Here is a 15,840-nt window from a genome sequence, read left to right on the forward strand (position 1 = left end):
GAAGATTGCCATTAACCTTGTAACACAAACAGGCCCTAGGGCACAAGAAACCCATATATTACATGAAAGCTACTGATAAACCAAATAAAATGTTCTCTATAGGAAGAATATTTTGGATGCCATGAAAGAGCACATATTGTTATTTATTTTATTATTTAAGTATCTGGAATTCCAAAATCCAAAATATTCCAAAATATTTGGAAATATACACAATTTTCTACATAGGAGCATGATAAAGTAGCATTTTTTGCTTTCTGATAATTCAATGTACACAATTATTATGCATATAATATTACTGTCAGGCTATGTGTCAAAGGTGCATATAAAACATAAATTAATTTCATATGTAGACTTGGATTCCATCTCCAAGGTATCTTGCTAATAGCAAGTTGCTATGTATATGCAAATACACATATTTCAAAATCCCAAAAATAAAAACAAAAATCCAAAACATTTTGGTTCCAATTTCTATTGCCAAACAAATGGTGGTTGTGGGATTTTCTGCCACATATTTCTAAATAATGGCTGAAATGCATTAAGTAGAGTTTTGTAACTTTGCAGTGACAGTTATGTCTCTAATGGGTGCTACTGACTGTTCTGCCTCAAGCAGTCCAGTCCTAGCTGTGTGTGGTATGAAGTTTAAGATAATAAAATACCCACTTTGAGTTTTTAAGTTTCAAGTCTTGGCATGTACTATTTCTAAGGCTCCTAGAATAAGGGAATAATACCAAGCTGACTCATTTTTCCTCTGGGAACTAAGGATAGAAGAGAAAAAGTGAACATCAGGTTAAGCGTTGCTTTGTTGTTCGTTTTTTGACTGTACAACCAAAAGCTCTCTAGAGAGTGTCTGTTTTTCTGATATAGTATTTTTATGTCATTCTTCTGACATGAGAACTGAGAAATGAACTGAAAAAGGAAGCATATCTTTCTGCTTAACTATTTCCATTTCAAAGGAGGCACACAGTCCAAGTGGTGGAAAAAAGGAAAAAATCACTACACGAGAAACTGATAACCTTGTCAAAATGTTAATTTCATGAAATTGTGGAGAAGGAAAGAAATAGATTTTTTTTAAAGACTTGAAATAATTAAAGGCTCTCAACTATTTTTAATTTATCAGTAAGTTAACTTATCTGCCTTTGAAGTCAGAGTGCTCTACAATAAGAAGCTCTGATATGCTCCAATGCTGTACTGGGCTCCAGCTGTAGTTTTCTCTTCCATCCTTCCTGGGTTTTTTAACCAAACAGTTCACTCCAATTGCAAGCAATGGGCAACCAATAAGAGAGAATATATTTACTCTACTCTCAAGACTGGTGAAACTTTTATCACTCTGGAATTCCCTCCCCAGGGAGATTAGGTTAGCTCCGACCCTCACTGTCTTCTGGAAGCAATTAAAAACATGGTTGTTCCGTTGTGCTTTTGAGTAGACAAGTCCATTATTAACCTGGCCCATATCCACATTGACACTTGCCTGTCACTTTATAGTTTGATTTTTGTTCAGATTTATCTTCCCTGCTTGTTGTCTATATTTGATGTATGTTCTATTTTTGGATGATTGTTAAATATTTTAATTATGTCTATTTTAAATCATGACTTGTTAATTTGTTTTTAAATGCATTCTTTGATGTCTTAACTATTGATTTTATGATATTATATGATTGTATGATATGTGAGCTGCTCCGAGTCCCCGTTGGGAGATGGAGGCGGCATACAAAAATAAAATTATTATTATTGTGCTGAAGATGCTGTTTCAGGATACAGATTGTTGGATGAAGAAGGGCAAAGCTTAAACCAAAGTGGACAAAGTGAAGCTTGGAGGAAGCATTTGGCCTTCAACGACACTATTCTGGTCCTCAGGGCTCTCTCTATCAAACTTCCTTTACAGGTTTGTTGTATGCTTAAACAATAAGCACACAAACATTCTTGAGTTGTCTGGATGAGAGGGAATATAGAAATGCAGCAACTGTAACAAAATAATTATTCCCATCTGGAACGAGAAACTAAGCAAGGGAGTCGTTAAGGAAGGGTGACTGAGGTCCCCCAAGATATTTTGGACTTCTTTCTTTTATAATATATAAACTTTATTTATTCCCGGCCACCATCTCCCAGCGAAGGAAGATAGACGCTTTTGAACTGTGGTGTTGGAGGAAAATTCTGAGAGTGCCTTGGACCACAAGAAAATGGAAGGAAAAAGGAAGAGGGGCTGTCGACCAAGGGCAAGATAGATGGATGGTATCCTTGAAGTGACTGACTGGACCTTGAAGGTGCTGCGGGTGGCCACGGCTGACAGGGAACAAAAAGTGCAGAAACGATAACATAAAACAATAAGCAGCCAACATAAACATAATGACTTCACAATGCCCCCGGATTAAAAACAGTAAAATACAGCAATTGCTGCAGGTAAAAACAACATTAATCAAACCCAGTTTTGCAAACAATCTGAAGGTCTTCCTGGGTAGACAGCCAAAGAGATCTGTGTGTAGACAGCTCCCTGATGTGGAGAATATGGGATTTTCTGACATTAACAGTGGCATCACTATAGTATTCTAAGGATATCTTTAAAATATGCTACAGGACACCATAAATTATGCTCTAGATTAAAATACTATAACAGAATTTCAAGTGCCCCTTCAAAATCCAAATCTATAGTATATAATTATGTAATGTAAGTAGACTGTGTCTCCTTTATTTGTGTGTTCTGAAGGTTTCTAGCTAGTACCTATGATCCAGCAGAAGTGGTTTCATTGCCTTCACTATTGTTAATCACCCTGAGTCTGATTATTGGAAGAAAAGTGGAATAATAATAATAATAATTTTATTTATACCACATCTGTGATGACTCATGGGTCATGTAGTCCCATTCCTAGTGCTGTTGTGACTGACGAAGAGGAGAACTTGGGTTTTCCTCCATTTCAGCCAGAAAGGGAACCATTTCAGCCAGAAATTGAGCCTCTGCACCTGCAGGAGGCTTGTCTTCCAGAAATCTCCCAAACAAGCCCAGAGTCGAGTTCTCCCCCTTTTTCTCCCCCTTTTTCGCGCCGTAATTACATTCTCCAGCAGAAGGGAGTGCAACAGGCTAATCGCAGGAGTTTGAGAATAGCAGCAAAGCATTCAGATGATTAAAGCCTGTTCCCATGAGAAATTTTAGGGAGTCATACATCTGGACACAGAGATTGACTTTCGTTTCTGGTTCCCCAGAGAAGTGTTCTCTGGTGGGGAAAACAAGGCCTATTTAGGTTCCTTGCTCCCGGAGGGATCTTGCGGAGTCAATTTCGTCAGCAACTGGAGTAGTGTGTGTGGACAGCTACTCCGCTTCCAAGCCTTTGTTCCTGATTCAAGCCTTCGTTTTCCAGCCTTGTTCCTCCACGGATTTTGCCTTGCTTTCCAAGACCCAGCCTTGCCTTGTTTCCCGGATTTTGCCAAGTAAATACCACGGATCTTGTCCTTGCTCCTCGTTCCTTGCTGCCTTGTATCCAAGCCTTGTTGTTCCAAGAATCAAGTTACTTCCTAGCCTCGTTCAAGTTCATGGACTAAAAGACCTTGTCATCTCCCCTCACTTTGCCTGGCAAAGTGAGTGTTTCGGTTATTGGATTACAACTTTGGACCTTAATATTTCATATTGGACATTGCTTCTTTGGACTAATTTTGACCTTTCCTGAAAGGTCTACTCCTGGACTAATTCATACGCTTGCTTTTATTAACTTTACATATTTCTTTAATAAAGATATTAGATAGATTCTGGCCTCTGTGCATGGTTATTGGTGCTCTGCTGCCTGGGTCCTGACAGTTTGACTCCGCCACCCTAAGCACCAATTAACCTAGGCCAGAATGTCTACCGGAGCCGGGCCGGGAGGCCAACCGATCAGCTACACCATCGACAAGGATGAGGTGGACCGGATCCGTGATAAGCTCAATGCGCAGGATGGGGAAATAAAGGGTTTGAAGGAACGCGGAATCCGTCTCCCGGCCATGGCGTTGCCAACCAAGTTTTCTGGAGAAGCTTCTAAGGTTCATGTTTTCCGTCGTCAATGCCAGGCTTATCTAGAGGCCCGTGCTGCCGAGTTTCCCCAAGAAGACATCAAGGTGGCGTGGGTTTACAGTCTCCTAGACGGGCCAGCGGCCAACTGGGCGACGGCACTGTTCGACCAAGCCTCCCCACATCTAAGGTCAGCGCAACACTTCTTGGACCACCTTAAGGAGACCTGGGGAATCGAGGACAATTTGGAGGCAGCCGGCCACAAACTCCGGCGCCTCTCCCAAGGAGACAGACCCTTGTCCCAGTACATAGCCGAGTTCCGAGTGCTGGCCCACAACACTGGATGGAACGATGTAGCCCTTAGAGGACAATTTCGGGAGGGCCTCAACATTGAGATGCTGGAAGAAATCTCCAAGGTGGATCCTCCCCACTCTCTTGAAGCACTCATTGATCAATGTTTACGAGCTGAAGTCATGCTTGCCAACAGAAAACAATGGGTCCGAGGCCAGAGCGGTAGAGCTGGGGTGAAACCTCCCGCTCCCACCGGCGTCCAGCCGCGCCCAGTATGGAGACCCCCGCCACCAGCCCATACCCCAGAGGGAGCGAGGAGGTGCCGATGCAGTTGGGCAATGTGCGTCCCAGATTAGATGCCGCCGAGAAGGCACGCCGCCAACGCCTAAATCTCTGTTGGTACTGCGGAAACGGGGGCCACTTCGCCAGAGAATGCCCAGCCAAAGGGAAGCCCGCCGCCCGTCTGGCGGCGGCGTCCTCCACGGAGACGAAGACGTCTGAGGCGGCTGGCGCACAGCCGGCGGGGGAAGCCAGCGACCGGGCGTAGAGAGGCTCGCCAACCCGGTCAAAAAACCCACTCAAGAGCCGCCAACCGGGGTCCTGTTCCTTCTAGTGGTCACCTTGTGGTCAGCAAAAAAAGGACCCGTCATGATCCATGCCATGATAGACTCCGGAGCCACCAACAATTTCATTGATAGAGAGTATGCCGACTCTCTGGGATTACAATATCATGATTTCAAGAATGCCCGTGTGGTGCAAGCCATCGATGGCCGCCCCCTCAAGACGGGTCCTGTAAGTCAGTGGTCGGAACCCACCAGAATGTGGATAAGGGAACATATGGAAGAGATTTCCTTCTTTGTTACCGAGGTTCCCCATTTCCCTGTGATTTTGGGTATTCCATGGCTGACACTTCACGACCCAAGCATCTCCTGGTCCAACAGAGAACTGCAGTTTGCTTCAAAATATTGCCAAAACCATTGCCTTGTAGCTAAGATCTGCCATACCACAGACACTGAACCCATTATCACCTTGCCCAAGAAGTACTCAGAATATTGGGATGTATTCAATGAAAAAGAGGCCGAGAGATTACCCCCACATAGACCTTATGACTGTGCCATTGACTTGGTGGAGGGGCCCCCGATCCCGCGAGGACATCTCTACTCCCTGACTGAACCGGAGCAAGAAGCTCTCAGGGAGTTCATAGAGTCAAACCTTCGCAAGGGATTCATCAGACCCTCTCAATCCCCAGCCGCTTCCTCAGTGATGTTTGTGAAAAAGAAGTCAGGGGAATTACGACTGGTGGTGGACTATAGAGCATTGAACAATATCACTAAGCGGAACAGCTATCCCCTGCCCTTAATCTCGGACCTACTAGACCGACTTCGAGGAGCCAAGGTCTACACCAAGCTGGATCTTCGGGGAGCGTATAATCTAGTTCGCATCAGAGAAGGGGACGAGTGGAAGACCGCCTTCCAGACTAAATTCGGATTATTCGAGTCCCGAGTTATGAATTATGGATTATGTGGAGCTCCCGCAACGTTCCAGCATTTTGTCAATGACATCTTTCAGGATTATCTAGATCGGTTCTTGATCATCTACCTGGACGATTTTTTGGTGTTTTCTAGATCACAATCAGAACATGAGAACCACGTCAGAATGGTGTTACAACGATTGCGGGATCATGGACTTTATGCCAAGCTGGAAAAATGTGCTTTTGATCTACAGGAGGTAGATTTCCTGGGGTACCGCGTCTCGCCACTAGGGCTCTCCATGGACCCGGCAAAAGTTTCAGCAGTATTGGAATGGCGGGCGCCAACCAACAAAAAAGAGGTGCAACGATTCTTGGGGTTCGCGAACTATTACCGCAAGTTCATTCCAGATTTTGCCCGCTGGTCTGACCCAATCACCAGCTGCATCCGTGGGAAACAGCCCTTCCGCTGGACAGATCAAGCAGAGAAAGGGTTCCAGCAACTAAAGAAATTATTCACGTCCCAGCCAATCCTTCAGCACCCAGATCCTGAAACCCCTTTTGTTGTGCAGGCGGACGCCTCCGATGTAGCAATTGGGGCTGTACTCCTACAACCGGTGGGAGATCATCTTCATCCTTGTGCCTTTTATTCCCGTCAATTGACCGCACCAGAGAGAAACTACACCATTTGGGAAAAGGAACTATTGGCCATAAAGGCAGCCTTTGAAACTTGGAGACATTGGTTAGAAGGGGCCAAATTTCCCATTGAAGTCCATACTGATCATCGGAATCTAGAGCATCTAAGAACTGCCCGCAAGCTAAATCAGAGACAACAACGCTGGGCTTTATTCTTTGAACGTTTTAACTTCCAAATTCATTATGTAACCCCAGCCCAGACCAAGCAAGCAGATGCTCTGTCACGGAAACCGGAATACGCTGCAGGACGCAAGGAGACCTTTGAGTCCCAGCTGCTACAACCCGGGAACTTTGCCACGCTCACAGTGGGGAACACCAAATCCACTCCCATTGAATCAACTCCCTCTACTCCAGGGCCCCTTTGTGCTCAAGAAATCAGGGCTAGTCAGCAAGCAGATGCCTGGGCGCAGGACCAACTTCGCCAAGGACTACATTTCCCCTTTTCGCTTAAGGATGGGCTGCTTTGCTATAGAAATCATGTTTACATCCCCCCAGGACCGGGTAGGGAAAAGGCACTTCGTTTGTGTCATGACTGCAAGCCAGCAGGGCATTTCGGGCTATTCAAAACTATGCATTTGATCCTAAGAGATTTCTGGTGGCCCAAGATCCGCAAGGATGTAGAAAAATATATCAACACCTGCCCAGTATGCCAGCGCTCCAAGACAAGAAGGGAAAAGCCCTCAGGGCTTCTGCATCCCCTTCCTACCCCATCTCGCCCATGGGAAATAATCTCTGCGGATTTTATAACTGATCTACCACCTTCCTGTGGATTCACCACGATCCTAGTGGTGGTGGACCTTTTCACCAAGTTAGCCCATTTTATTCCCTGCGAAGGCCTTCCCACGGCCAAAGAGACTGCAGATCTATTTCTCCAACATGTTTTCAGATTGCATGGATTGCCCAAGAGTTTGGTCACTGACCGTGGGTCCCAATTCACCTCTCGCTTCTGGAAGGCACTACAAAAACTATTGGGCATAGACTCTCGTTTATCTTCGGCTCATCATCCTCAAACAGATGGGCAAACTGAGCGCACCAATGCCACTTTGGAACAGTACCTTCGCTGTTATGTAAACTACCAACAGGACAATTGGGCTTCCCTGTTACCACTGTCAGAGTTTGCCTACAATAATGGGGTCCAGGCTTCAATTAAGGAAACCCCGTTCTTTGCAAACTATGGCTTCCATCCACGTTTCTTTCCTCCTGTCATTGAAACCTCAGAAGTTCCCGCAGCAGAGGACTGGCTGCAGGAACTCACAGCAGCGCAGCAACTTTTGCTCCAGCAACTGGACCAAGCCAAGGAGGACTATAAACGCCACGCTGACAAGCATCGCCAGCCGGGCCCCGAAATCAAGGTAGGAGACCGGGTTCTTCTGTCCACTCGCTTTTTGCCCTCCCACCGTCCCTGCCGGAAGCTAGATGCCCGTTTCATTGGTCCCTATCCAGTGGTGGTGCAACTTAACCCCGTGACTTTCAAACTCCAACTTCCGCGCTCTATGCGCATTCATCCAGTGTTCCATCGCTCCCTGCTCCTTCCGGCGGATGGTGTGCGCCCTGATGCAGACCGGCCGGCCCCCGCCCCTGTTCTGGTGGACGGAGAAGAAGAGTTCGAGGTTCAGGACATTTTGGATTCTCGCTTTCACCGCCGCCGCCTACAATATCTCATTGACTGGGTGGGTTTTGGCCCCGAAGAGCGCTCTTGGGAAGACGCTTCCACGGTTCATGCTCCTGATCTAACCCGCCGCTTCCATCAGACCTATCCCGCCAAACCGCGGCCTCGCGCCTCGGGGAGAGAGTCCCAGTTTGAGAGGGGGCTTGAGGAGGGGGATAGTGTGATGACTCATGGGTCATGTAGTCCCATTCCTAGTGCTGTTGTGACTGACGAAGAGGAGAACTTGGGTTTTCCTCCATTTCAGCCAGAAAGGGAACCATTTCAGCCAGAAATTGAGCCTCTGCACCTGCAGGAGGCTTGTCTTCCAGAAATCTCCCAAACAAGCCCGGAGTCGAGTTCTCCCCCTTTTTCTCCCCCTTTTTCGCGCCGTAATTACATTCTCCAGCAGAAGGGAGTGCAACAGGCTAATCGCAGGAGTTTGAGAATAGCAGCAAAGCATTCAGATGATTAAAGCCTGTTCCCATGAGAAATTTTAGGGAGTCATACATCTGGACACAGAGATTGACTTTCGTTTCTGGTTCCCCAGAGAAGTGTTCTCTGGTGGGGAAAACAAGGCCTATTTAGGTTCCTTGCTCCCGGAGGGATCTTGCGGAGTCAATTTCGTCAGCAACTGGAGTAGTGTGTGTGGACAGCTACTCCGCTTCCAAGCCTTTGTTCCTGATTCAAGCCTTCGTTTTCCAGCCTTGTTCCTCCACGGATTTTGCCTTGCTTTCCAAGACCCAGCCTTGCCTTGTTTCCCGGATTTTGCCAAGTAAATACCACGGATCTTGTCCTTGCTCCTCGTTCCTTGCTGCCTTGTATCCAAGCCTTGTTGTTCCAAGAATCAAGTTACTTCCTAGCCTCGTTCAAGTTCATGGACTAAAAGACCTTGTCATCTCCCCTCACTTTGCCTGGCAAAGTGAGTGTTTCGGTTATTGGATTACAACTTTGGACCTTAATATTTCATATTGGACATTGCTTCTTTGGACTAATTTTGACCTTTCCTGAAAGGTCTACTCCTGGACTAATTCATACGCTTGCTTTTATTAACTTTACATATTTCTTTAATAAAGATATTAGATAGATTCTGGCCTCTGTGCATGGTTATTGGTGCTCTGCTGCCTGGGTCCTGACAACATCCTATCTCCACGAAGGGATTTGGAGTGGCTTACAACAGTATAAATAACACAACAATAATCAAAATAAATGATACTAAAACAAACAAATAACCAATTTAAATAGAACCAACATAAGTAATGAAACAATCCATAAAAGTGGAAAGTAAACAAAACATATTAAATTAAAAAAACAGATATTATCCTTTAAAACCAGAATTATATGGTGTAAAACAATTAAAATATCTCCACCACTGATCAGGTTAGTAAGAGCTAGGTCCAGGATATAAATGGAAATAATGATTATGATGATGATGATGATGCAGTGGAAGCAGTAGTTCTTCTACTTCACACCTTCACTCTGTAACTTGCTCAAGGTCAACCTTTTTCAGGTTCCAGAACATTGTTATTTTTAATTTCACAGGTGTACACATCTTAGCTATATGCCCAATTCCTGGCCAGAGGGATATGAATGAATATATGGTATATATGTGTGCGCGCGTGCACACACATGCACTACTGGTGTCTTTTTTATTGACACACAACAGTAATCAGTGCTGAGTTTGACAGAAAGTCTCATCAGTTCCAAACTACAAGGGTAACCACTGGGAAGAAAATGTGAACTTAATGAAAGACATTCGAAGATGTAATTGCCTTCATGGCTTGTAGTTTGACCGTAACTGTCATTATATATTTTTTCTGAGATCATACGTGATGAAAAGCAGTGCAGCCCATTACAAATGTTGTGTATTTTCTAAATGTGATTTTATAATCAAAGCCATTCATCATATTTCAATATGGTAAGGGTAGCTTCCAGGTGGAACGGAGACTGGAAAACATGTTTTGAACATATAAGGTACAAATTAACATTCCGAGTTGAGATTTTACCTACCTGGCAGAAAAAATGGAACCTCAACAAGCAAATTTGTTTTTGACTTGGGCTTGACTTGAAGCACTGTTTGTACACCAAGCTTTTAAATCATGGTTACTATTAAGTTTCATTATTTGTAGATATACATCTAATTTGCATGTTTATTCAAAGGAACTTATTCCCAAATAGATTGCACAAAATGCCCTATAGCCCATCAGCTGGTATCCAGTGCAAAGGATTATTCCATCAGTAATGCCAGCAAAAACTTGGCTTGTGTAGACACCATATAACTTCCTAAACAATAGGAATGAAAATATTATGCTGTGTATGTTTAAATTCTACCCCCAAATGACTATATCTGTGTAGTGCAGGGTGACTGCTGCAGGTTCCAATCGCCTGAAAAGCAACCACTGGAATAAGAATGTTGTTCACTGCCAAAAATCAGAAATAGTTGGAAGAGACCATCAGGAACTTCCAGTCTAAAGGTGCCTCTAGAGTTAATGCAATTTGACACCATTTTAACTGTCATGGGACATTGCTATAGAATCACGGGAGTTGTAATTTCACAAGGTATTTAGTCTTCTCTTCCAAAGAAGTGCATCAAATGACAACTCTCAAGGTTCCAAAGCATTTAGTCATGACACTGAAAATGGTGTCAACCTGTATTAATTCTACAATATAGAAGCATCCCAAGAACCAGCCAGATAAAAAAAAAATACAATCAGAGAGATTCCAACAGATGGACATCCAGTCTCTGTTTAATAACTTTAAGAGAAGGAGTCTTCACCATATTCTGAGGCAGTGCATTCCATTGTCAAACAACTCTTACTATCAAGTAGTTCTTCCTAATGTTTAGGTATATTCTTTTTTTCCTGTAGTTTGAATCCATAGCTTCAGGTCTTCATCTCTGGAGCAGCCAAAACAAGCTTGCTCCATCTTATAGAATCATAGAATCATAGAGTTGGAAGAGACCTCACGGGCCATCCAGTCCAACCCCCTGCCAAGAAGCAGGAAAATCACATTCAAAGTACCCCTGACAGATGTCCATCCAGCCCCTGCTTAAAAGCCTCCAAAGAAGGAACCTGCACCACAATCCGGGGCAGAGAGTTCCACTACTGAACAGCTCTCACAGTGAGGAAGTTCTTCCTAATGTTCAGGTGAAATCTCCTTTCCTGAAATTTGAAGCCATCGTTCCATGTCTTAGTCTCCAGGGCAGCAGAAGACAAGCCTGCTCCCTCCTCCCTGTGACTTCCCCTCACATATTTATACATGGCTATCATGTCTCATCTCAGCCTTCTCTTCTGCAGGCTAAACATGCCCAACTCTATAAGCCGCTCCCCATATGGCTTGTTCTCCAGAGCCTTGATCATTTTAGTTGCCCTCCTCTGGATGCTTTCCAGCTTGTCAACATCTCCCTTCAATTGCGGTGTCCAGAATTGGACATGGTATTCCTGGTGTGGTCTGACCAAGGCAGAATAGAGGGGTAGCATGGCTTCCCTGGATCTAGACACTATACTCCTATTTATGCAGGCCAAAATCCCATTGGCCTTTTTTGGTGCTGCATCACATTGTTGGCTCATGTTTAACTTGTTTTCCACGAGGACTCCAAGATCTTTTTCATACATACTGCTGTCGAGCCAGGCATCCCCCATTCTGTATCTTTATATTTCATTTTTTCTGCCTAAGATCTTCAATATGCCATCCTTTCAAATATTTAAACATGACTATCATGTTGCCTCTTAACTATCTCTGAGATAGACATGCTCACTACCAGTTTTAGTACACTCATGCTAGATCTAATGCCACCTTCTAGTCCAAAACCATTAATAATATTACATTTAAGGTCTCTGAAGATTGCGGGAAATGAAGAAATGTTCAAAAGCAATGTTGTATTGGATGCACATTTTGAAATGTGCAGAAATGCGGTTGGCATTATAGCTCTGTGGACATATCCACCTCAATGATGTCCATGTTCTCTTACTTGTTGACTGATCAAGAAACATTTGCATTTCCCAGATTAGCCTTCCCTAGTCTGATCCCCTTTTCATGATTTTAATTAAAACTCCAGTTACTTAGCAAGAAATATTGCAGTATCATACTGGCAGGGGTATGGCGAGAGCTGTAGTTCTAAACACTGGGAGAACAACTCCTTTGGAAATGGCTACCCTTGAAGATCTTAAAGAAAAACAAAAACAACAACAACCACCACCCCTAAAAAGTTACATTGATGTTATTTCAGTAGAAGACTGTGCCCCCCACAAACTTTTCCATGATTGAATCTTAAAGGCGTTATAAAAAATCTCAATATATGCACTCCTTTCACTGAAGCATGTGCATGACGTTGATAGTGAGAAATGACTGGTTTTCATTAAACTGAGCATGTCACTCAACAGTGTATATTACAGAGGTGAAAGATAGAAGAATTACCAATGATTACACCAAGTCAACTAAGCAACCACAGGAATAGCAGTGGGAAATGAAGCCATTGTGTAGCTGAACATTTGTGTTACGGGTAAGAATTAGAATAAGACCATTCACACTATCATGACAAATTAGTCATAAACAATCTAACCCAGTTGAATAGGTCTGCTATACTCATGACTTATGTTTAGATTCAACACATTGTCAGCAATGTGCCAACAAAAATGGGGTAGGAGTGAAGTTTGACCACTCTATATTGTATATCGTAAAGGTTGAACATTCATTCCAGTTCTTCAACCACTACACGTACTGATTAGGGGATTCTGGGGCTTGTAATTGGGCCTGGGCTGTGGCGCAGGCTGGAGAGCAAGCCAGCTGAAACCAGCTGCAATGAATCACTCTGACCAGGAGGTCATGAGTTCGAGGCCCGCTCGGAGCCTATGTTTGTCTTGTCTTTGTTCTATGTTAAAAGGCATTGAGTGTTTCCCTATATGTGTAATGTGATCTGCCCTGAGTCCCCTTCGGGGTGAGAAGGGCGGAATATAAATGCTGTAAATAATAAAATAATAAATAATTCAAAACAGGAACCTTCTAAGGCTTCGTATACATGCTTCCACTTACTCTTCACATTGCATATTTGGCTACACACTCTTTGCCCAGTCTTTTGACATATTTAGCCATGTGTGCTGTATCTCATGTGTGCCCAGATACATACAATCTTACCCTCCACCAGAAATGCACATTCCTCCACACACTTGAAGAATAGCTACTTGAAGAATAGCTAAGGCAGCAACTTGGCACCTGGTCAGAACTAGAGCTTTGAAAAATTACTTTTTGGAATTGCATCTCCAAGAATCCCTCAGCCAGCATGGTCAGTGGCCCTATTACCTGGGGACTCTGGGAATTTCAGTCCAAAAGTAACAAACAAGCTTTTGTCAGGAGCAGACCCTCAAGCAAATGTGCTGTGTTTCCAGGGGATTCCAGTATCACAAAGAAGTATTCATAGATAACTTTTTTTTTGCACATAGACAAATATTTTAATATAGTGGTATTTGAAATGTTATCCACATTTTAGTCATGTCAATCATTAACTAAAAATTGTTGTAAAAATGACATATTTTACACATCTTCTATTTACAATTACAATATACTTAAATGTTATAAAACATCCACTTTTGACCTTAAAATATATGTATACTAGAATTTATATTAGATTATATTATCATTTATGGCAAATAAAAGGCTTGCTGTGAAACTAAACACTGAATGTAAATTTTATTTTCAGTCTGTTTAATAAAGACTGGCCCATAATGAAGAACCCCATACGAAATGTGCAAATATCAGGAAAGGAAATAACATTTAAAAAAACCCTGAAAATTAAAAAAAACAGTGTAAATATTCAATAAATAAGAACAATGCACCGCATTTCATTTTTTGTGGAATCCTTCATGATTCACCTACACTGTTATTTAAAAAATCTCAAAGTTCCCTAGTACTCTGTTTAAAGTCAAATGCAGCATCAAATGTCAGTATTTGAGGATACCACCGGTCCAAGTGGAGCTGCGATTGTTCTACTGATTACATGGGAATAAGGTTGTTCCACTCCTTGTTGCTTTGCAGAATCCTCCTTGCATGTGATCTTTAAAAAAAAGATTTAAAAAGTGATGAAAATAAGTGGACGTGTATGGAAATTAGCAATATTGTAATCTATTCAATGTTTGATCTGAAATATATGTCCAAGTATTGCACCTATTAATGATTCAGCAGTTACTGTATTAAAAGAAATGCAAGTATTTTGTGGTATTTTGATAATCCTATTTCCTGCTTTCCTAGAATCCAGGTCTGCTGAATCAAGATAGCAGGAAGGCAGTAAAACATGTTTCTACTTCAAGGTTGTCATGATTTCCACTCTTAATGGATAGAGCTGTAACATAATTAATCATAAAAGGGCTTTTCCTTGCTACCATGTCAGTAAAAGTATCTTTGTGTGCCAGTACATTCGTAATATTCACTATGTGATTTTTTAAAAATTGTTGTATTGAAAGGGAAAGTGGAAATAGGACTTATTGCTAAGTCCATGAAGTCTTAAACAAGAATGTCTTGCAAATAGATCAGATAGGACAGAAGACTAGCAGTTGGGAATATGTGATAGTGAAGATAAATGTAGACATAAAGAAAACAAAACATACCACTTTTTGCTATAGTATTGAGGGAAATATTAGACAGTGAAGCAGAGAAGTTGTATAAGCACTGACCATGACAGAGCTGCCAGAAAAAGAGAAAAACATGTTGATGAAGATGCCATTATTGGTGGAGGCACAAACTATGTGGACAATGACAAACACACTGAGCCCCACAATCCTAACAAGAAAATACAGTTAATGGTGAAATATGGTTAAATTATAACAAGATAATTTCCCATATGCATTTGAATAGCAATTCACAGACTGAACAGGGATTCATGTGATGAGAGTTGCAATTTCCCACACAAAATGAAGATGAAGGGTTCAAGTCACATAGCCATGTAATAATCCCTTGCCAAATCACATGTTTCAAATTATGAAGGGATAGGGTGGTCACATAGAGAACAGAGGTCTTGCTTGCCAAGCATATGAGGCTGACATGGGTATGTGGGATTGCAAGGACAATTCAAAGTGCTGGTCTTGACCTATAAAGACCTAAACGTTTCTGGCCCAACTTACCTGTCTGAACGTATCTCCTCCTATGAGGCTATTAGAACCTTCTGGGTTTTAGAAAGAAACTAAAGACCTGGCTATGTGCCCAAATGTTTAATGAACAAGTTTTTATGGCTTCGACACAGTCTGGGTTAAGGATTAAGCGCAAGGTCTTTGGACGAATGGATTTATGCATTTCATATGTTTTAAGTTTTGTATACTGTCTCATGTGTTTTAATGCTTAATGTAAATTGTTTTTAATTGCTTTATGTTTTATTGGAGTGTATTGTTGTTTTATTGGCATTAAATTTTTGCCAGATCTATAAGCTGCCTTCGGGTGAGAAAGGCGGGATAGAAATGACATAAATAATAATAAATAAAATAATAATAAATAATCAGGACAAACTATTTAGTGGCATGTGAGATTGAAATGGTATGGATGGACTAAGTGGCTTGAATAGCCAATTGAGGAGCCAGGCCATTAGACTATGTGTCACCCAATCTATGCTGATATGGAGCTGTGTCCAAGATTTGAAGATGGGACAATCCAACATGGGAGATTTGAGCTCTTTCATCAGACTAGAATATCCACAGTCCATGGTTTCCTGGCATATATGAAGGATATGAAGTCAAAAATCAATTGATATGGGGTTTATTTGGAAGGCAGCAGTTTTTTTTGAGA

At 42.5% G+C, this 15,840-nt stretch overlaps 1 protein-coding gene across 12 annotated transcripts in view; it reads right to left on the reverse strand.

The window, feature by feature from the left end:
• Positions 1–13,733: 13,733 nt before the first annotated feature.
• Positions 13,734–15,840, reverse strand: part of dock10 (dedicator of cytokinesis 10) — a 210,030-nt gene continuing 207,923 nt past the window's right edge. For 10 of the 12 annotated variants that reach the window (XM_062976588.1, XM_062976587.1, XM_062976590.1 and 7 more), the window contains 2 exons: positions 14,673–14,748; positions 13,734–14,122 (listed from right to left, as the gene is read on the reverse strand). In XM_062976588.1, coding sequence (XP_062832658.1) covers positions 14,055–14,122; positions 14,673–14,748 — 144 coding nt within the window. In that variant the 3' untranslated portion in view covers positions 13,734–14,054. The remainder of the gene's footprint in view (positions 14,123–14,672; positions 14,749–15,840) is intronic. The other 2 variants (XM_008106269.3, XM_008106274.3) reach the window with 1 other exon arrangement.

The sequence above is a fragment of the Anolis carolinensis genome, chromosome 3, assembly GCF_035594765.1.
Source record: "Anolis carolinensis isolate JA03-04 chromosome 3, rAnoCar3.1.pri, whole genome shotgun sequence".
Classification (NCBI taxonomy): domain Eukaryota; kingdom Metazoa; phylum Chordata; class Lepidosauria; order Squamata; family Dactyloidae; genus Anolis; species Anolis carolinensis.